Source organism: Leuciscus leuciscus, assembly GCF_965113295.1.
Source record: "Leuciscus leuciscus genome assembly, chromosome: 5".
NCBI classification, from domain to species: domain Eukaryota; kingdom Metazoa; phylum Chordata; class Actinopteri; order Cypriniformes; family Leuciscidae; genus Leuciscus; species Leuciscus leuciscus.
This window is the reverse complement of record NC_138729.1, coordinates 4,014,978-4,036,020: the sequence shown is the minus strand read 5'-3', so window position 1 is coordinate 4,036,020 and position 21,043 is coordinate 4,014,978. Positions and strand designations below refer to the sequence as shown.

The 21,043-nt window shown below is 37.7% G+C and overlaps 1 protein-coding gene and 2 long non-coding RNA genes across 52 annotated transcripts in view; 2 read left to right on the top strand and 1 right to left on the bottom strand.

The window, feature by feature from the left end:
* The window catches only part of LOC309499292 (uncharacterized protein), a 548,614-nt gene that overhangs the window by 281,928 nt on the left and 245,643 nt on the right, over positions 1 to 21,043 (top strand). For 43 of the 50 annotated variants that reach the window (XM_082170476.1, XM_082170471.1, XM_082170463.1 and 40 more), the window contains 3 exons: positions 3,866 to 4,039; positions 9,341 to 9,514; positions 13,563 to 13,736. In XM_082170476.1, coding sequence (XP_082026602.1) covers positions 3,866 to 4,039; positions 9,341 to 9,514; positions 13,563 to 13,736 — 522 coding nt within the window. The remainder of the gene's footprint in view (positions 1 to 3,865; positions 4,040 to 9,340; positions 9,515 to 13,562; positions 13,737 to 21,043) is intronic. The other 7 variants (XM_082170486.1, XM_082170450.1, XM_082170470.1 and 4 more) reach the window with 4 other exon arrangements.
* The window catches only part of LOC309499351, a 169,434-nt gene that overhangs the window by 142,139 nt on the left and 6,252 nt on the right, over positions 1 to 21,043 (bottom strand). The window lies entirely within an intron of this gene.
* Positions 14,271 to 21,043, top strand: part of LOC309499352 — a 52,560-nt gene continuing 45,787 nt past the window's right edge. Inside the window, exon 1 of the long non-coding RNA XR_014206223.1 lies at positions 14,271 to 15,573. This is a non-coding gene — a long non-coding RNA (uncharacterized lncRNA). The remainder of the gene's footprint in view (positions 15,574 to 21,043) is intronic.

Sequence of the window (21,043 nt, the reverse complement as noted above, 5' to 3'; positions counted from 1 at the left end):
ACCAGCAGCAGCGGATCTCGTCCCCTCTGAGTGTGTCCATCGAGTGACAGAGGTACGAGGCTTCAGTGACACACAGAAGGAGGAATACTTCAGGAAGAGAATCAAGCATCAGAGTCTGGCCGACAGGATCATCTCACACCTGAAGTCCTCAAGGAGCCTCTTTATTATGTGCCACATCCCAGTGTTCTGCTGGATCTCAGCCACTGTTCTAGAGAAGATGTTGAGTGAAGCAGAGAGAGGAGAGATTCCCAAGACTCTCACTCAAATGTACACACACTTCCTGCTCATTCAGACCAACATCAAACATGAGAAGGACTATGAGAAGAAAGTGAAAGATGAAGACATGATTGTCAAACTGGGGAAACTGGCTTTCCAGCAGCTTGTGAAAGGCCACCTGATCTTCTATGAGGAAGACCTGAGAGAGTGTGGCATTGATGAGACAGAAGCATCAGTTTACTCAGGATTGTGCACTCAGATCTTCAGAGAGGAGTTGGGCTTGTATCAGGGGAAAGTCTTCTGCTTTGTTCATCTGAGCATTCAGGAACATCTAGCAGCTCTATATGTGCATCTCTCCTTTATCAACAATAACATCAATGTGTTTGACCAGATTACCAAACCAACTAATGGAGACAAAGTTTCCCTATCTGATCTCCATCAGAGAGCTGTGGATGAGGCTTTAGGCAGTAAAAATGGCCATCTGGACCTTTTCCTTCGTTTCCTTCTGGGTCTGTCAGTGAAGTCTAATCAGAGTCTCTTACAAGGACTAAAGACACAGACAGCAAACAGCTCTCACAACAATCAGAGAACAGTTAACTATATTAAAGAAAATATCAGTAAGAATCCCTCTCCAGATAAATACATCAATCTGTTTCACTGTCTGAATGAACTGGGTGATCTTTCTCTAGTGAACGACGCTGAACCTCATATGAGCCGTGGAGGATTACGTGATGTGAAACTCTCCTCGTCTCAGTGGTCAGCTTTAGTGTTTGTGTTGTTGTCCTCAGAGAAAACACTGCAGAGGTTTGACCTGGGGGACTTAATTGGAGGCAGAAATGATCAGTAAGTAACACTGAGTACAATCATTACAGTCTAAAACATTATGAACAAAGAGAAACTAAGAGATCAGAGGTGTTTAAATCATGGGACACAGATTGATTTCTGGAATATTGTACATAATTTGCAGGTGTTTCTCAAACCATGGCTGTGTCCTAGTAATGCTGGGTACACACCAAAAGATTTTTTACATCTTATAAAATTTTCTAAATGTGATAGACCACAAACACGAGGACAAAAAATCCTAGATTTAACCGTTTTGCTCCTATAGTGTGTGGTGTGCCATGATGTGACAAAGACAGCACACCACACACAAACAGATTTTCAACCCGAGTCTCGACTGTGAACACAGGAAATCTCGCAAAATCTCGCGAGACCTCAGAATAAGCATGGCGGACGATATGCAGGAAGAAATTGCGATGATAGTGTTTGGAAAGGTTTTACACGACACGTTGTATAAACATTTGTGCTGTTGCCACAAATCAACAAGCTGATCCTCCATCTCTGCTGCCCACATCAATTTCACTTTGTGCTGCGCCATGACTGCGTTTGTTATGCTTCTGTCTTCCATCATCTCGCTTTCTGATTGGATATTGTTTCGTTTCACGTGATAATCTCCTGAGCGTGTGCGCGTTTGTCCTCAGGGTTCCCCCCCACACATCAGGATTTCTGATCGTAAATATTAAACATGTTGAATATTTACGATTCGCGATCGGGGCGGCTCCGACGTTCTTCCGATCAGGTTCGGTCACTCTTAACACACCTCACACCAAGGGAAAATCTGATAAGATAATCTGTTGAACCATCAAGATATATCGGGACATAGCTAGGATTGTCGGAAGGGGGGAAATCGGCCCAAAATCAGCCCGATTATATTTTGGTGTGTACCCAGCATAAGTCTGCATATCTCGAATGCCACGTCATCAAGCGCCACTGAAGGCCGTCTCAGTTTGAAGGATGTTTTGAAGTCAGACATTTTGTGTCTTTAATTCAGCTCATTTTGAAGGATGCATCAAGTATATCCTTCGTGTTCTTCAATCTCCCACAATCCTTTGCACACATTCTAATTCATGTAAAAGAACTGATGGAAAACGAGTTGGCACTGAGTTTATCTGCGTTTATTATGAAATGTAAGACACAGATAATGTATTCGGAGATGAAGGCATACATGTTATCTTTTGTTTCTGTGTAAATGAATCACTGAACACTAAACTGACAATAATGTAAGACACTGGGAGACACAGACGGCTGTCATTCACTGTATTGCATTAATAAAAAAGCCAGTTAATATAAAGATATTTAATAGGAAGTATTTTTCCTAAATTAAGTTTTAATAGTATTTTTGTGCTGTGACCGTGGGGCGGGAACATGTGTGACGTAGCCATGCACACTTACTAGAGCGTCTCATTCTAGTGTTTAATGCTGAGGACTCGAGTCTACAAGCCTCAGAAGGACCCGTGTAACTCTATTTTCCAGTTGAGTGCACAAGCCTTTCAAAGTAAACTCATTTGAGCTTTGTGCACACCGTCTGCATGATCACAAAAATTGGGATCCTCCTGATGATGAACATTACGTCACGTGGACGGCCAAAGTAAACTTGATAAAAGAGTTAATGGCCTTGATGCCGTTCCTGGTGGCGTTTAGCTCTTCACAGTGGCGTAGCGGACGGGCGCAGGGCATATTACATTATTGTTGTTATTATCATTAGGCTACTTTTATCATTAATATTACAGTTCATTTGCCCCGCAATAATTTTATAGCGCATCACTGCATAACTGACGCGCTGTGAGGATAAAAGATTAGATTAGCTGACTTCTCATTTCAAAGACAACTTGTTGAACACAAAACACTTCTTGATTCATGAATATATGAATTTTTTCACTAGGGGCCACAAGTTCAAGGGGATTCAAGTGTCAAGAAAATAAATTAGATTAATGTCTCATCATCATTTTTCTTTTATCACCAGTTGCTTGCAAAATGATGGACAATGATTCACATTTTGTGCGCATCATTTCCTGTGACAATAAAACTAGGTAAATTATTAAATAAACAAGTAGGTAAATAAACAAGTAACAAGCAAACAAACTTGTGTGCTTAATTTCTACGAATAATTTGCTGATGCAGGTACAAAAATACTTTTTTTCTTGCCCCCATATTTACTTATGATATGAATTATTAATATTATTATTATTATTGTTAGTATGAATAATTAACTTATTTATTTTTTATTTTCAATTAGTGTCACACAGAACACTGGAGATGAAGTTCTTCAGAAGCTGATGCCTGTGGTTACAGCAACTAGATCAGCTCTGTAAGTGACACTGAGAACAAGCATCACTGTTAAAACATAACAGTTCTTACTTAAACATTATAAATTAATGGTTTAACAAAAAAATATGAGTCACCCTTCAGCTTTTAAACCCTCCACCTATCTGACCTGATTTGTAATCCACTTAACCGTTTTTTGTGATATATGTGTGAGAAATTTATTTTAAAATATATGCATTTATAATATATGTATATAAACATTTATATGTAGACTTTTTTATATTAATTTAAATTAAATTTAAATGTTTATACATTTATATTTAGTGAAAAAACAGATGTTTTCAATGTATTTCATTTGACCAGTTTTATATAATCTTTCTCCCTCACATAGAGACATAATCTCTTAGAATAACAGTTAAACTTACTGATATATTGAATTCATTGTTTAAAAAAAGAGATATTGCACAAATTATAAATACAATTAAGAAAAACAAAGATTTTTGTTTTGATCTGAGAATGAAGAGTGTGTCATTGTTCTCTACAGGTTGAGGGATTGTGGTGTCACAGATGAAGGTTGTGCTGCTCTGGCTTCAGCTCTGAGATCAAACCCCTCACACCTGAGAGAACTGATTCTGTCTAGGAATAAACTAGGAGACGCAGGAGTGAAGCTGTTCTCTGCTGGACTGGCGAATCCTCACTGTAAACTGGAGAAACTGTGGTAAGTTCATCTCTTAAAAGTGTTTTGAGAGAGAGTTTTTTTCTCAGAAATAATTTTACAAATTTCTAATTTATATTTTTTTATGTTCTATGAGAAAATACTTTCTCTCAAAACTTTTTTTAGTCTCAAATATTATAATTTTTTGCTATTGGTATGAAAACTTTTTTTCTCAAATATTCTTTTTGAGGATCCACAAAGGAATTACATTTTCTAAAGGGTTGTTGTTAACATGATATTTTCGGGGGAAAAGGCACAGCAGTCTAGAGCACCCGTAGGCTACAGTTTAGAGGAGTGCACGATCGCAATGGGGAAAGCATGAAGCTTACTTGACAACAACAGTTCATATATCAATATCGTAACGAATAGAAATAACCTTAAATAATGTATAGTTATCTGCATCTTTCTGTCTCTTATGTATAGTTACTTTTTAAACACAAAACTCGCATTCAGCATGACACGCGAGTGGTTGCCGTGGTAATGAACAACCTGCTTGTTAAGGCCTCATTATGCTTCTGCGTCAACTCCACGGCGTAGCTACGCCATCACTCCTACGGCGTCGTGGCCGTTTTATGGTTCTGCGTCGGGTTGCGTTGCATCGCGGTGCATTTCACCGCCAGAACGCTAGGGGGGTGTGTGGTTCGCGAATCTCTTTGCTAGTTTGTTTTGGTTCCGTGCGCCGGTTCCGCTTTTTCATTTCCGACAATGGCGAGCGAAACAGAGAGAGTGTTGTTGCAGCTGGAGCTAATCAACGTTGAACAACAAATGATTTTATTGCAAATATTTAATCGCAGAAGAAAAAGAAGACGAAACTTGATCCATTGTTGAAACAAACAGTGCAGTGGTCACTTTAAAAATGGCGGTATAGCGGGAGGGGGAAACCGGAAAAGCTACACTCCGGAAATGATGTATAATCTGACCAATCACAACCCTTGTGGTCTGCGTCGCCTCGACGCGTAGTCCAAATTTTTTGGAGGTGCACGTCGAGCTACGGCGGAGGGGTCGGAGAGGGGTTCGCGGCGACGCAGAGGGGTCTGCGGGGGTACGCCGTCGATTCGACGCAGAAGCATAAAACAGGCTTTAAAGCAAATGTATAATCCTGTATCTGAGGCAAAATGACTAAATATATATTATATATTTCTAACTCCAAACAATTGGCCACTGAAACAGCTGATAAAATCTTGCTTTGATTCAATGCGTGATTACAACTTGTCACTCAAATTAACCGATAGCATTTTAGGCTACTGATGCAAAAGACGCGGGCGTGCACACGCACTGAGAGGGAGCGCGGTGTGTCGGTGTTCACCGAGCTATGTAAAATAATGGCGCAGTTACAATGTGTGTATAATTTACACTACTTAGTCAACACTAACAGTAGCCGCTGTTCGGTTTTCATACTGCTGTTCTCCTAGTCACTTATGAACTTGATGAACTTGACACTTCTGAACCCCTCTTGATTAAAGCTTTAGGTGACGGGTTGCCAGATATCACAAAAATAGCAAAACAAACCCTTTAAAAGAAGACTTGGCAAAAATGTACCGGGAAAGCAATTAAACATAACTAGTATCTACTAATATCCTACCAAATTAAAAGGAAGTAACTAATTTATTATGAATAGATTAGTTAAATATAAAATATTCAGATATTATAAACTGATTGATGAAGTAAAGCAATAACATATATACTTAAAGTTTACCCCCTGAAGTCTACGGTATCGCCGGCGATACCAGCTCGCTTTTTTTTTATTAGTGTAAAAGAAACTCATAAATACTCTGTTGACTTTGATTTTCCATAGGAGTTTCATACATCAATCGATTCTGTTAAATGTGTATTATTTTTGTGTATACTCACAATAAAAACAAAGTGTTGTGCTTTTTGCCAAATAAAGAAAAATAAACACGAAGCGAGTTCTGCCTTCTCTCTGCCAGTGTAGTCCATTCTGAAACGCGTCCGAAAATTAACAATAACTCAGCGAATACTCAGTCAAACAGACATACAGACACACAGGCATGAAGCTTGAATTCTCTTCTTTTAAATGAAGTAATTTATATAAAAAACAAATATTCTCATCTTGTGAAATCTGTATTAAAAGAGAGCGATTCCAGTCGAGCTTATCTCAGCTCATTACGTTATAATCGGCCCCGCCCACGGAGAGCGCGCGCTATTCAAACGCAAATGGCTGAGGCAATCCTGTGAACGCCCACATCAGCTCGAGAAAACACACAAGTTTATTTAGATCATTACTTGTTTACACCGTCTTGCAGCGCTGTGAGGAATAATACTAATGGAAAATGTCCCTCAGAAGTGCGGGTATATCGAGGAGCGAGCTGAGGAATACTAGTAAGTTTTTTCCTTCTCACGTGAATTTCTTCACGTGGGTTTCTGTTTATGAATGAATAAACGGCATGAATGCGCGCTGTTTACCACAGCTGGCAAAGACAGTTTAAATTTAAATCGCGTGTGTGAATGAATGATGATGTTTTAGCAAACTGCATTGCTATACTGAGATAAGTAAACATCGACTGAATGTTGAAAAAAAATGTAGGCTATTTGTATAAGCAACGTATTAAACTGCAAATTAACAATATGCCCTAATATTTCATGAAAACAACGTTACAGTCAGACGAAATATGAAAGACAACATTTTGTTGACTAGATTTGGGTACAGTTTTTACTGTAGAATATACTGCCACATCAAATAAGCTTTTGTTTAGCAATTTCTATATATAAAATACTATTTTTGTCAAAAATAAAGTCATCAACTAAGATGTTAGCTGTTCCAATGTTGGTTATATTCAAACTAATGAATACATAGCTAAAATGTAGGCCTATAATCATTTTTTTTACAAAGAAAGAGTACACTTGAAATATTGTTGAAATTGTAATTATTGTTGTAATTGTAACCGTTTTAATAAAATAGCAAAACATATTTACAAGATAGATGTAAGCAAAATCTTAAATGGTCAATATAAGTCTTCTTCTAAATATATCTTTTGTCCTTGCATTGTGGCTCAGTCAGTGTCACACCTGAATTAATGGCTAATTATGCAGAGTGGGTGTATTCTAAGGTGTAAACCACTCCTCGTTCACGCCCCCTCGCATATTGGCTTTCCAAGCAAAACCTGTTTTACATCAATTTAAATCAATGTATGGTTTTATGTGAACGATAAAGCAAGACTATTTTCACATAATTTTGAAGAAAAAACTATAGGCGACGACATCCATTAGTCAAAAGTCTTATTGCCACATATTTAGTATGTGTTTTGTGGCCTTATTTCAAAAACTTTAATTTTTAGTTTTTTCGATAACCACGCATAAACATTATTCTCTCAAAAATGAAAACATGTACATACATGTGGCTCACATATTATTGTAGTCCTGTTTGTGCTATATAGAGTGAATTTACACCTTTGCCATTAATATGTTTATAAGCAACTGAAAAAAGCACAAATGTCAGGGCATGTCAGAACACCCCCAGGGCCCAAAAAAACGCTCAGACTCCAGAGGGTTAAACATAACTTTATTTAAAGTTGAATTGCACCTATGAGTTGTATTTAATATCAATCAGTTGGGGGCAGTTCATCTAAAAGTTGATGAGAGTGTTTTGTTTACTATATTTAGCTATTAAAAATAGTTTACCAAAGAAATAATTTACCAAATAAAAGAAAAAGAAAATTCAAACAAAGTGAAGTACTTTTCATTTCTTAAAGTATTTGGGTTTATTTATTATACAAAGCCCTTTTTGTTGATTTTTCGAGAATAACTACAGATATAAATAACTATATCGTGAAATAAAATTAGTCATACCGTGAAACAGAATTTTGGTCATACCGCCCACCCCTAAATGAATGTATGAAATCCAAATTTGAATATAGCCTTATATAAATAAGCTGTGAAATTTCTTTTTTTGGCTAGAATAATAATACAAATAATTCATTACATTTATAAAGCGCTTTTCTCGGCACTCAAAGCGCTTTACATGAAAGGGGGGAATCTCCTCAAGTAGAAGTTCTGAATGGCCGGCAACTTAAATTTTGTAACCAAAATGGCCGGTGGGTGAAAGTTCATTTCAAACCCTGTTTTATATATATATATAAAGCGTTAACTGTCTCTTCTCTTTCTCTGTAGTTTCTCAAATGAGAATAATCGTGATTAATTATCGTGATTATAATTTTGAGCAAAATAATCGTGATTATCAGTTTAACCATTATCGTGCAGCCCTAGTTCAAGCATATTCTACCCTTTCTGAGAGGGTATTCTCCACTGCTGGAGATACTATAAGCTATAGGAGAGGTCCCAAATTCTCCTAGAGAACGCAGAAATGTTCATTTTCCTTCAGAAAAAAATATTTTAGCAAAAATTGCTAAATGTTGAATTTGTTGACATTACCAGTCTGTTAAACTCATTTCACAAGTATAAGAAATAAATACACAAAAGATTGTGCATTTTCCCCTTACTTCTATGTTTTATTATGAATTATAAATAATTATTATAATTATTTTTATTATTTATTATGTTTTATATGAATCGGAACCGGAACCGGAAAATTTCTTACGGTTCCCAACCCTACTTTTATCCCAGTATTTCTATTTAAGCTGTTTCATGACAACTCTCTCTGGGTCAGCGGCAGCGGCAACACAGATTTAAAATGTTGCGTTATGATTTTGTCAACGGTTTAATAGACAGACGAAATGGAAGAAGATTGTGTGAGTGTTTGAATGGAGATCACAGTATTTTAAAGATGAATCGTGCAGCTCTACTGTCTTATCTCTCTCTCAGCATATGAGTAGCGCGAGGGCTTTCAGTGCTTTCAGTCTCACGTCTCTTCCACGCGTCCACTTGAAATGGTGGAAACAAATCCTCTGTTGGAACAAAAGTGTCTAACTTCTGTCAACCTCGTCTATAAGCAAGGACAAAACTAAAGCAATTTAAACTAAAATAGAAACTATTTTAAAATCGTGAACCAAAAAATTGCGATAGTTTGGTGAGTCGATTTTTTTATCCAAGTCCTAACACACACAAGTTCTTTAATGTTTACAAATACATTAATTACACACACACTCAATCTCACACACACACACACTCACGTTGATTTTCCATGTTTTATGGGGATTTTCCATAGAAATAATGATTTTTATACTGTACAAACTGTATATTGAATCCTCTAATCATAACTGATGTTTAATAACTTGTTTCTAATGAATATTTGTATATATTTCATAATGACAGCATTATGTTATTTATTTTTTAAGTGTCATGTTTATCTCTGGATATAGGCTTAATGTGTGTCATTGTTCTCTACAGGTTGAGGGATTGTGGTGTCACAGATGAAGGTTGTGCTGCTCTGGCTTCAGCTCTGAGATCAAACCCCTCACACCTGAGATATCTGGATCTGTCTGGGAATAAACTAGGAGACGCAGGAGTGAAGCTGTTCTCTGCTGGACTGGAGAATCCTCACTGTAAACTGGAGACACTGAGGTAAGATCATCTCTACCATAAAGACTCGGAGTGAATAAGGATTAATATGTACAGTAGATAGTGTATACAATATATCTTTGGTGTAAGCCCCATCCGGTGGTTCAGCGACAGATTCCAGCTTGAGCCGTCAGATTCTGCCGGCGGTAGAAGGCAGCGGTGAGGAGTCTCCCTGAAGAGGAACATTTACATCTTACTATATTATTAAAACTAACAGTTAAAACTAACAGTTAAATAAACCGGACGAACTACAAACCAGACAACAGATGCAGGATACAGTGAAGAGGTTTTTGTAAATTACAAATGGTGTGTTTCACCTGAACCAGGACTGTCACCATATCAGATTTATCACTACATGATTATCATGGCCAAAATAACACACAATAACAATATATCACCATATCTATGGAAATCTTGGTAAAAAATAATATTTTGTGTTATTTTTGAAAAAGAAGAATCACTCCATCACATACAAAAGGAACAATTACACTTAATGCGACCGGTTTGAAATAATGGCAACACTTTATCACAAGTATACAGTAACACAGCGCTTATAAATCATTTTCAAACTATTAGTTTATAGTTAATGAATAGTATATAATAGTATAAGCTGTAGTTAATATATTAAGAGACTATATACAAATAGCAATTTCTTGGTTCACTGTCACTGTAATTAACCAAGTATTATTGTTTAATTAGCTCTTATATAAAGAGTTAGATAATGCTTTGTTAACAACGTATTAACCATAAATAGTTCTCACTCTAGATTAGGTCACGGAGAATCAGAAAATGTTTTTGAATGGAGATCACAGTATTTTTTTTTGTATTTTTTTTTTACGTTTATTTATTTCAACTATAAATGCTTTTGTTTGTACAGAGATTTTTATTTTTATTTTTTACATTTTCAATCCCTCCCCACCCAACCCAGAACAACCTGCCTTAGATGATGTTAATTAAACAATAATAGTACAAAAGATGATAATAATAGGTAATAATAATAATAGATAAAATATTAAAATAAAATAACAAAGATATAAAAATATGCAACAGTTAAACAATGGTAATATTTATATGAACAAAAATTAAATAATAAAAAATAAAAAAAAGGGAGGGGAAGAGTAACAGCTGGACACCACAGTCAAAGATGTAACAATGATACAACAATAAACACAAGCCCTACATATTTACACATGTAAATACCTGTAAAAACACCTGGAGCACATGTATCTGAGCATCAAATACCACGAGATGGTCATATAGAGAGTTGTGTGTAGAAGAAAAAGTTACAATACCAATGTAAATCCCACTACTCCCCAGGAAGTACATTTATGGCAGAGAAATAGGATAATAAGGGTTGCCAGACAAAAGAGAATTTATGGGAACCTCTAATTGAATATTTAATCTTTTCCAAGTGTAGGTATAACATCAAGTCCTGAAGCCAATGCGATGCTTTAGGTGGGATTGCAGATTTCCAATGTAATAACACCCGTCTGCGAGCCAATAAGGATGCAAAAGCAATAATGTTTAGTTGTCTTTGAGTCAGATTGGATTCATCACCTGGAGCACCAAATATAGCAAATTCAGCACATGGCTTCAGTTGTACTTTACATACTTTAGAGAGTGTATCAAATATGGTTGACCAATAAACAGTAAGTGTGGGGCACGTCCAAAACATATGAGTCAGATCCGCTTCTCCAGTGTGACATCTTATACAGGTCTTATCATAGGTAGGATTAAAAGAGGCAATCCTTGTTCTGCTTAGGTGCACACGGTGCAAAACCCTAAACTGTATAAGACTCAATCGGGCACAAGAGGTACTACCATTCACTCTATGGAGGCCATTGCTCCAGAACTCCTCTGAAAATACTGTTCCAAGCTCTTCCTCCCATCCACTTTTAACTTTGTCTGTTCCTGCACTTTTTAAGGACATGAAAATTGTATATATTCTTGAAATAAAACCTTGTAGATGGAGAGGAGCTTCCAACAGAGAGTCTGCAGGAGACTTAGATGGGATATGTGGAAATGATGGGCTTTGGGCATTCACAAAATGTCGTATCTGAAAATAACGAAAAAGGTCAGCTTGACTAAGATTGAATTTGGAACGCAGATCATTAAAACTAGCAAAGAGACCATCAATATAAAGATCACCAAATTGAGCAATGCCCTTATCTTGCCATTGTTTAAATGCAGAGTCTAGTTTGGCAGGGAGGAATGCATGATTAGTACATATTGGGCTCTGAAGCAGAAGTGCTTGTCTTGACTGCAAATGCTGGCGTAGCTGAGTCCATATTTTAAGAGTAGACAACCGGATTTGAAGTATATTGTGCTATTTTAATAGGTAGGCTAGATGTTACCAGGGCTTGTAAAGAGGTTTCTGTGCAGGATTTAGATTCCGTTTCACACCAATCAGTGGTACCTGATGAGTGCATCCAGTAGACTATCTTTTGAACTTGAGCTGCCCAATAATAATATAGAGAGCTAAACCTCCATCACTCCTATTTTTCTGGAGAAACTCTTTCCGAATCCTAGGGGTTTTCCCATCCCTTATAAAACTGGATATAAGTTTGTCTATTCTGTTGAAAAAAGCTTTGGATAAGAAGATGGGAAGGCATTGAAATAAATATAAGAATCTTGGAAGAACTGTCATTTTAACACAGTTCACCCTACCAGCCAGGGTTAGATGAAGAATCCTCCATTTTTGAAGATCAGATTTGAGTTTAATTAAAAGAGGAGTAAAATTATTTTCGTATAGTCCTTTAAAGTTATGTGCAATATTGATACCCAGATATTTAAACCTAGATCTTGCCAAGCGAAAGGGGAACGCAGAGTCAGGCATATGCCTTGGCAAGTGTGTTAACAGGCATACATTCACTTTTAGAAATATTCAATTTATAGCCTGAGAAAGTCCCAAAATTGTGCAGGATTTTGATAATATCATTGATACATGATAAAGGATCTGAAATGTAAAGAAGCAAGTCATCAGCGTATAATGAGAGCTTATGTTCAACACCCCACCTGTTTATGCCATGAAAAGAAGGTGTGGATTTAATACTAGAGAAAGTGGTTCAATTGCAATTGTAAACAAAAGGGGGCTTAATGGGCACCCATGCCGCGTGCCCCTTGAAAGGGACATTTTTTTGGATCGCCATTTATTAGTAACCACTGAAGCAACTGGGGACGTATACAGAAGACGGGTCCACTCTATAAATCTGGGGCCGAATCCGAACCTATCCGATCGGAAAGCCATCGGGCCCCGGGGCCTTGCTGCTTTGCAACGCTGATATGGCCACACATATTTCTTGTAGCTGAAGAGGATGATCTAAGTCTTATTTATGTTCCAATGAAATCGTGGGGACATTTATGTTGTCAAAAAACCCTGCCAATTTAGACTGATCCTTAGGGGTTTCTGATTTATAAAGGTTAGAGTAAAAGTTCATAAAAATGTTATTAATTGTAAGGGGATCTATAGTTAAATCCCCAGCATCATCTGTAATTTGAGAAATATGTTGTGCTGATGACCTAGATTTAAGTTGATGGGCTAAAAGTCGACCGGCCTTATCACCGTGCTCATAGAAAAAACCTTGTCACCGGAGAATAAGCTGTTCTGCGTGACTTGAAATGGTGGAAACAAATCCTCTGTTGGAACAAAAGTGTCTAACTTCTGTCAACCTCGTCTATAAGCAAGGACAAAACTAAAGCAATTTAATTTGAATCAATATTGATTCTGGAATAATAAATTGTGAACCAAAAAATTGCGATAGTTTGGTGAGTCAATATTTTCCTCCCAGTCCTAACCTTAAATTGTTTACAAATACATTAATTACACACACACACACACACACACACACACACACACACACACACACACACACACACAATTTTTATACTGTACAAACTGTATATTGAATCCCCTAATCCTAACTGATGTGTTTAACAACTTGTTTCTAATGAATATTTGTATATATTTATATTGACAGCATTATGTTATCTATATTTAAGTGTCATGTTTATCTCTGGATATAGGCTTAATGTGTGTCATTGTTCTCTACAGGTTGGAGGATTGTGGTGTCACAGATGAAGGTTGTGCTGCTCTGGCTTCAGCTCTGACATCAAACCCCTCACACCTGAGAACACTGGATCTGTCTGAGAATAAACTAGGAGACGCAGGAGTGAAGCTGTTCTCTGCTGTGCTGGAGAATCCTCACTGTAAACTGGAGGAACTGTGGTAAGATCATCTCTACCATAAAGACTCGGAGTGAATAAGGATTAATTTGTACAGTAGATAGTGTATACAATATATCTTTGGTGTAAGCCCCATCCGGTGGTTCAGCGACAGAATCCAGCTTGAGCCGTCAGATCCTGCCGGCGGTAGAAGGCAGCGGTGAGGAGTCTCCCTGAAGAGGAACATTTACATCTTCATATATTATTAAAACTAACAGTTAAATAAACCGGACGAACTACAAACCAGACAACAGATGCAGGAGACAGTGAAGAGGTTTTTGTAAATTACAAATGTTTGCTGTAAATCAACTTGCCTTGTAATGCTTGTGCAAACAGACCCTTGTAAAAGCTTGAGCATTGCCTCAAAATGTGTGTGTGCAGCTGAAAAGAGGGAAGTGGTGTGTGTTTCACCTGAACCAGGGCTGTCATCATATCAGATTTATCACTACATGATTATCATGGCCAAAATAACACACAATAACAATATATCACAATATCTATGGGAATCTTGATAATAATAATAATGCTATCAGTCAAATTCATCTTTACTTTGTTTATTTTGTGTTATTTTTGAAAAAGAAGAATCACTCCATCACATACAAAAGGAACAATTACACTCAATGCGACCGGTTTGAAATAATGGCAACCCTTTATCACAAGTATACAGTAACACAGCGCTTATAAATCATTTTCAAACTATTAGTTTATAGTTAATGAATAGTATATAATAGTATAAGCTGTAGTTAATATATTAAGAGACTATATACAAATAGCAAATTCTTGGTTCACTGTCACTGTAATTAACCAAGTATTATTGTTTAATTAGCTCTTATGTTAAGAGTTAGATAATGCTTTGTTAACAATGTATTAACCATAAATAGTTCTCACTCCAGATTAGGTCACGGAGAATCAGAAAATGTCATTAAGTGCTTTAATACAGCCTTTATTGGACATTAATTACATTAATATTAAGAGTTCCTTAAAATTTTTACAAATACTTTAACCTGCTGTGAGTGTGTTTGCTTCGGTGCTGTAAGCTCCGTCTTAGCCTCGTATTTCCTTGTTTTGAACCATCATTTACTACAATTTCTAGTTGTTTATACTACTACTAAATACAGCTTACCCAACATCGCTAGCTTCCGTTACTACTAGCACAACACGCTAGTAATTCGCTAGCCTGTTAACGCGCCACCCGTGCGCTCAGCTATTTTTATTTATTTATTTTCGCTCGCGCCTTTGAGTTCATAAAAGCTCAGGTGAGTAAGAAACACTCAACAAACACGGTGAGTAATGTCTTGTCCTGTTATTATCATGCGTTGCGTCTGAATGCGTTGTTGTTTTTGGAGCTCTATCGATTTGATTTATAATTCTTGATTTTTCTCTTTAAACTCGCTTACAACAAACATTTTCTACTTTTCCTCACTGAGAAGCACTACTGCTCAAACCTCATTGTTACAACGCGGACTGTTGAGCAGACGCGTCTCAAGCCTATTAGTGATCCAACGCTGCATACTCTTAAAGGTTACGTCCGTGGATCACGGCTGAACGCGTCTTCTCCACACTCACTTACAAACAAACTTATAATATAAATTAGTATTAATATTGATAGCATCACTGGTAGCTTCGTTGCTAACTCACTGTCCATCTGTTAAAATGGCGAATATATCAGATGTAAGTAGTCTACCGTTTGGTGCAGGTGAGGACACATTTGAGCTGCACACACTGCAGTCTGAGCTGGAAGCTGTTGAGAATCAGATCCACAACCTTTTATTGAGACAGGCCGAGCTGAGAGACCGGTGTTTGGCTCTTGAAACATCACGCGCCGATGCACACAAATCAGTGTTTAACGTTACTAACCCGCTGACTCCGACCGCGTCTACTCCGTGCGTTCCTCAGCATCGGTCGAAATCAGCCATGGTCTCGTTCACTCCGGCTCCAACACGCCACCACGAAGCCTGGGTGGTTCCGCAGCGGAAGACGCGAGTCAGGTTTAGACCAAGACTTTCTCCGACCCTCCCGGTTTTCGAGTTATCCACACAAAACCGCTTCTCCCCTCTACGCGAAACAGAACACGATGCTGTGATCATCGGCGATTCCATCGTTCGGCACGTACACGCTACGTTAGGTAAAAGTAAGGTGCAAAGTCACTCCTTTCCTGGTGCTCGTGTTTCTGAAATCGCTGCTCGCGTTCCCGAGATCCTGAACGGTGACGAGCGCGTCGGAACTGTGGTCCTGCACGCAGGAGTGAACGACATCAGGCTGCGCCAGACGGAGATTCTGAAGAAAGACTTCAGGAATCTAATCGATACGGTACGCAGCACATCGCCTGAAACAACGATCATTGTGTCAGGACCGCTTCCCACGTACCGACTAGGGCATGAAAAGTTCAGCAGATTATTTGCGCTAAATGAATGGTTAATGTCATGGTGCAATGAGCAGAAACTGCTCTTTGTAAATAATTAGAATCTGTTTTGGGAGCGTCCTAGGCTTTTCCGTGCTGATGGCTTACACCCAAGCAGATTCGGAGCGGATCTTCTGTCAGATAACATCTCCAAAATGTTAAATACCCTTTGACTAGTAACCAAAAGTCCAAATCATAGTCTCTGCTGCACCAATTCAACTGATATAAATACTAGTGTAGAACATTGCATAGAAACCGTGTCTATTCCTCGTTTAGTGAGATCAAATAATAAATCTAATGCAGGATCTAGGAAAAATCTAATTGTTATTAAAACAGAAAATGTTGCTATTAGTAAACAACTATTTCTAAAGCTAGGTCTTCTAAACATTAGATCACTCACACCTAAGGCAGTTATTGTAAATGAAATAGTCACAGATAATAGCTTCGATGTACTTTGCCTTACTGAAACCTGGCTTAAACCAAATGATTATTTCGGTATTAATGAGTCTACTCCTCCTGGATACTGTTATAAGCATGAGCCCCGTCTGATTGGTCGTGGCGGAGGTGTTGCAACCATTTATAGAGATATTCTAAATGTTACTCAGAAAACGGGTTATAAGTTTATTTCATTTGAAGTACTTGTACTAAATGTTACGCTCTTAGATGTTAGAAAAACATCACTATTATCTCTAGCCTTGGCTACCGTATATAGACCGCCAGGGCCTTACGCTGATTTCCTAAAAGAGTTTGCAGATTTTCTCTCAGACCTATTAGTCAATGTCGATAAAGCATTAATTGTTGGAGATTTTAACATACACGTAGATAATCCAAATGATGCGTTAGGAGCTGCGTTTACAGATTTATTAAATTCATTTGGGGTCAAGCAAAACGTCACCGGACCAACACATCGTCTTAATCATACACTCGATTTAATTATATCACATGGAACCGATCCAACCGATATAGATATCATTCCACAAAGTGATGAAGTCACTGATCACTACATGGTAACTTGCATATTACGTACTGCTGTAATATGTCATGCGGCGTCGCGTTATCAACCAGGCAGAACAATCCTCCCATCCACCATAGATAATTTCTCAAATTGCTTATCTAATCTGTCTCAGCTGCTGCCTGAACCCAAACAAACAGATGAACTAGAAGAACTAACTAGCACTATGAGCCCCATTCTCTCTAGAACATTGGATGTGGTTGCACCTATTAAATTAAAAAAGGTCAGAGAGAAAAATAAAGCACCATGGTATAACAATACTACGCATGTTTTAAAGAGAGAAACCCGTATTTTGGAGCGTAAATGGAAACAAACTAATTTAGAGGTCTTTAGAATCGCGTGGAAAGACAGTATGTCACGTTATAAAAAGGCCCTAAAAGCGGCCAGGGCTGAGCACCTCCGCAAACTAATAGAAAACAACCAAAACAATCCAAGGTTTTTATTTAACACCGTGGCTAGACTAACAAATAAACAGACGTCACCCGAACAAAATATCCCGTTACAGTTCAGTAGTAATGATTTCATGAACTTCTTCACTGAGAAAATAGAAAGCATCAGAACCACAATTGTAAACGTTCAATCTTCAATCGCGCCTTATAATTCAGCTTCAATTATCACCCCGAAAGAACAATTACAGTGCTTTACAACTATAGAACAAAAAGAGTTAAATAAACGTATCACTTCGTCTAAAACAACAACATGTTTATTAGATCCTATACCAACTAAACTACTGAAAGAAGTGTTACCTGTAGTGGAAGAGCCTCTCCTCAATATTATTAACTCGTCTTTATCTTTAGGTCATGTTCCAAGAACATTTAAACTGGCAGTTATAAAACCTCTCATTAAGAAACCACAATTAGATCATAATAATCTAGAAAATTATAGACCCATTTCAAATCTTCCATTTATGTCTAAAATATTAGAAAAAGTGGTGTCCGCTCAACTGGGCTCTTTCTTGCAACAAAATGATATCTATGAAAAGTTTCAGTCTGGATTCAGACCGCATCATAGCACTGAAACTGCGCTCGTTAAAATCACAAATGATTTACTTTTAGCTTCTGACCAAGGCTGTATCTCAATACTAGTTTTACTTGATCTTAGTGCTGCGTTCGATACTATAGATCACACAATACTCTTAGATCGACTACAAAATTATACTGGTGTTCAAGGACAAGCATTAAGCTGGTTCAAATCATACCTATCTGACCGCTACCATTTTGTCTATTTAAATGGAGAAAAATCGATCATAACTCCAGTAAACTATGGAGTGCCGCAGGGATCTGTATTAGGCCCTCTGTTATTTTCAATATATATGATGCCACTTGGAAATATTATAAGGAAACATGGAATTAGTTTCCATTGTTATGCTGATGACACTCAAATATATATTTCATCACGGCCGGATGAAAACGCTAAATTTTCCAAATTGACAGAGTGTGTTAAAGATATAAAAGATTGGATGACGCGTAATTTTCTTTTATTAAATCCAGACAAGACAGAGGTAATACTTATCGGTTCAAAAAACTGCCCACAAAACCTCGCACAATACAACTTTAACATCATAGGATGTCCTGTTACTTTATCCTCTACAGTAAAAGACCTGGGTGTTATACTCGATTGCAACCCGTCTTTTGAAAATCATATTTCATATGTTACAAAAACAGCCTTTTTCCACCTTAGAAACATTGCTAAGCTACGTAATATGCTATCAGTTTCTGATGCAGAAAAGTTAGTTCATGCATTCATGACCTCGAGACTGGATTACTGTAATGCTTTATTAGCTGGTTGTCCTGCATCCTCAATAAACAAGCTACAGTTAGTCCAAAATGCCGCCGCTAGAGTTCTTACGAGATCAAGAAAATATGATCATATAACACCGATTTTATCATCACTGCATTGGTTACCTATAAAGTTCCGTATTAATTACAAGGTATTGCTACTGACTTATAAAGCCCTAAACGGCTTAGCTCCAGTCTATTTAACGGATCTTCTATCGCCCTATAATCCATCGCGCTCTTTAAGATCACTAAATTCAAGGCTTTTGGTCATAGGATATCCAGAACCACCAAAGGAGGGAGAGCATTTTCACATTTGGCTCCAAAACTCTGGAATAGTCTTCCTGATACTGTTTGTTGCTCATACTCGCTCTCCCAGTTTAAAACTAGATTAAAGTCGCATCTCTTCAGCCAGGCATTCATATAATCCTACAGTTCAAACTACAATCCGGCCTCTAGCTCATAAATGCCAGAGGAGAACTGGCCCCGACTGAGCCTGGGTTCTCCCAAGGTTTTTTTTTTCTCCATTAGGTCACCTGATGGAGTTTTAGGACACCATTAGGTCACTTGATGGAGTTTTTCGGTTCCTTGCCACTGTTGCCTTTGGCTTGCTCAGTTGGGGATATTTTGGATATTTTGGGGATATTTAATTAAATTTTATCAATCAATAAATTCCTCTTGAAACAAACTTTGTTGCATTATTTTAATTTAATACTGTGAAGCTGCTTTGATACAATCTGTATTGTGAAAAGCGCTATACAAATAAACTTGACTTGACTTGACTTTAAGCTCACACTTGTACAGACACACACACACATACACACACTCTCTCTCTCTCTCTCTCTCTCTCTCAAAGTCACACACACACACACGAGGGCTGGATACGATATGTACTGCAATTTTTAAGAATTGCGTTTCTACAATATTGCGATTCGATATTGCAATGTATTTCTTCTTTTTTTTTACACTAGACTATGGGTAAAAGTTAAATCATACTTATACAGACTGTACTGAGTCATATTTAGAAATTCAATTCATCACATCTTTCTGAGTTTTATTTCAGAATCATCATACAGTTCTACATTCTCTTGATTAAATAATTCAATTACAAATACATTTTTTAACAGTCACTTGTCTCCACCTAGTGGCGGAATAATGTAATCGATAAATGCGTTATTTTAAGCGCCAAGTTTCTATCAAAGGCTGATTTGCTCTATTTTGATCGCTATCGTAGACATCAGTGTTTATATTTGAACTTTAAACTTTTATCCCAGTACTTCTATGATAATTTGAACTATTGTATCACAGAAATAATGATGCTATTATGAGGTTTTAAAGACCTTTTTTGAAGCTGTTTCATGACAACTCTCTCTGGGTCAGCGGCAGCGCCAACACAGATTTAAAATATTGTGATATGATTTTGTCAAAGGTTTAATAGACAGACGAAATGGAAGAAGATTGTGTGAGTGTTTGAATGGAGATCACAGTATTTTAAAGATGAATCGTGCAGCTCTACTGTCTTATCTCTCTCTCAGCATATGAGTAGCGCGAGGGCTTTCAGTGCATTCAGTCTCACGTCTCTTCCACGCGTCCACTTGAAAGGGATATTACGTCACTCAACACTCATATGGTGCTTCATGTTATCTCGTAAAGATTGTATTAACGAGTTGAACACACATGAACGCCTCCACAATAGTCGCTTTTCCTCCGTCGGGCCGAACGGTTCTTATAATGGTAATGAATCCTCAGCCGAACCGTGCTGGTAGAATCCGTGAAGTAAAGTCACCAGGATTGGTCACTTGTCTGTTGCCTGGCTGCCAGTTTCTCTGTAGCTGGTTAAGCGCGCTCTTTGAGTGAAGAAAACAAAGCAATAATACAATTAAAAGCAATAGCTGATCATTCTCCATAACGCGATCGCTATTTACATCTCATATCATCAGTAAACCGCCGCGTTACCAAGACAACGACTGACGCGTTTGTGTTACATTCCAAAGAGCGGCTGCTATCAGGGGGGAAGGGTTTCATAAAATATTGAAGGTTCCCCGGCGCCGCCATTGATTAGCAGACCCTCACCTGCTGTTAGAAAACATTGTACCATGGTTTATATTTCAACAGTTTTGAAG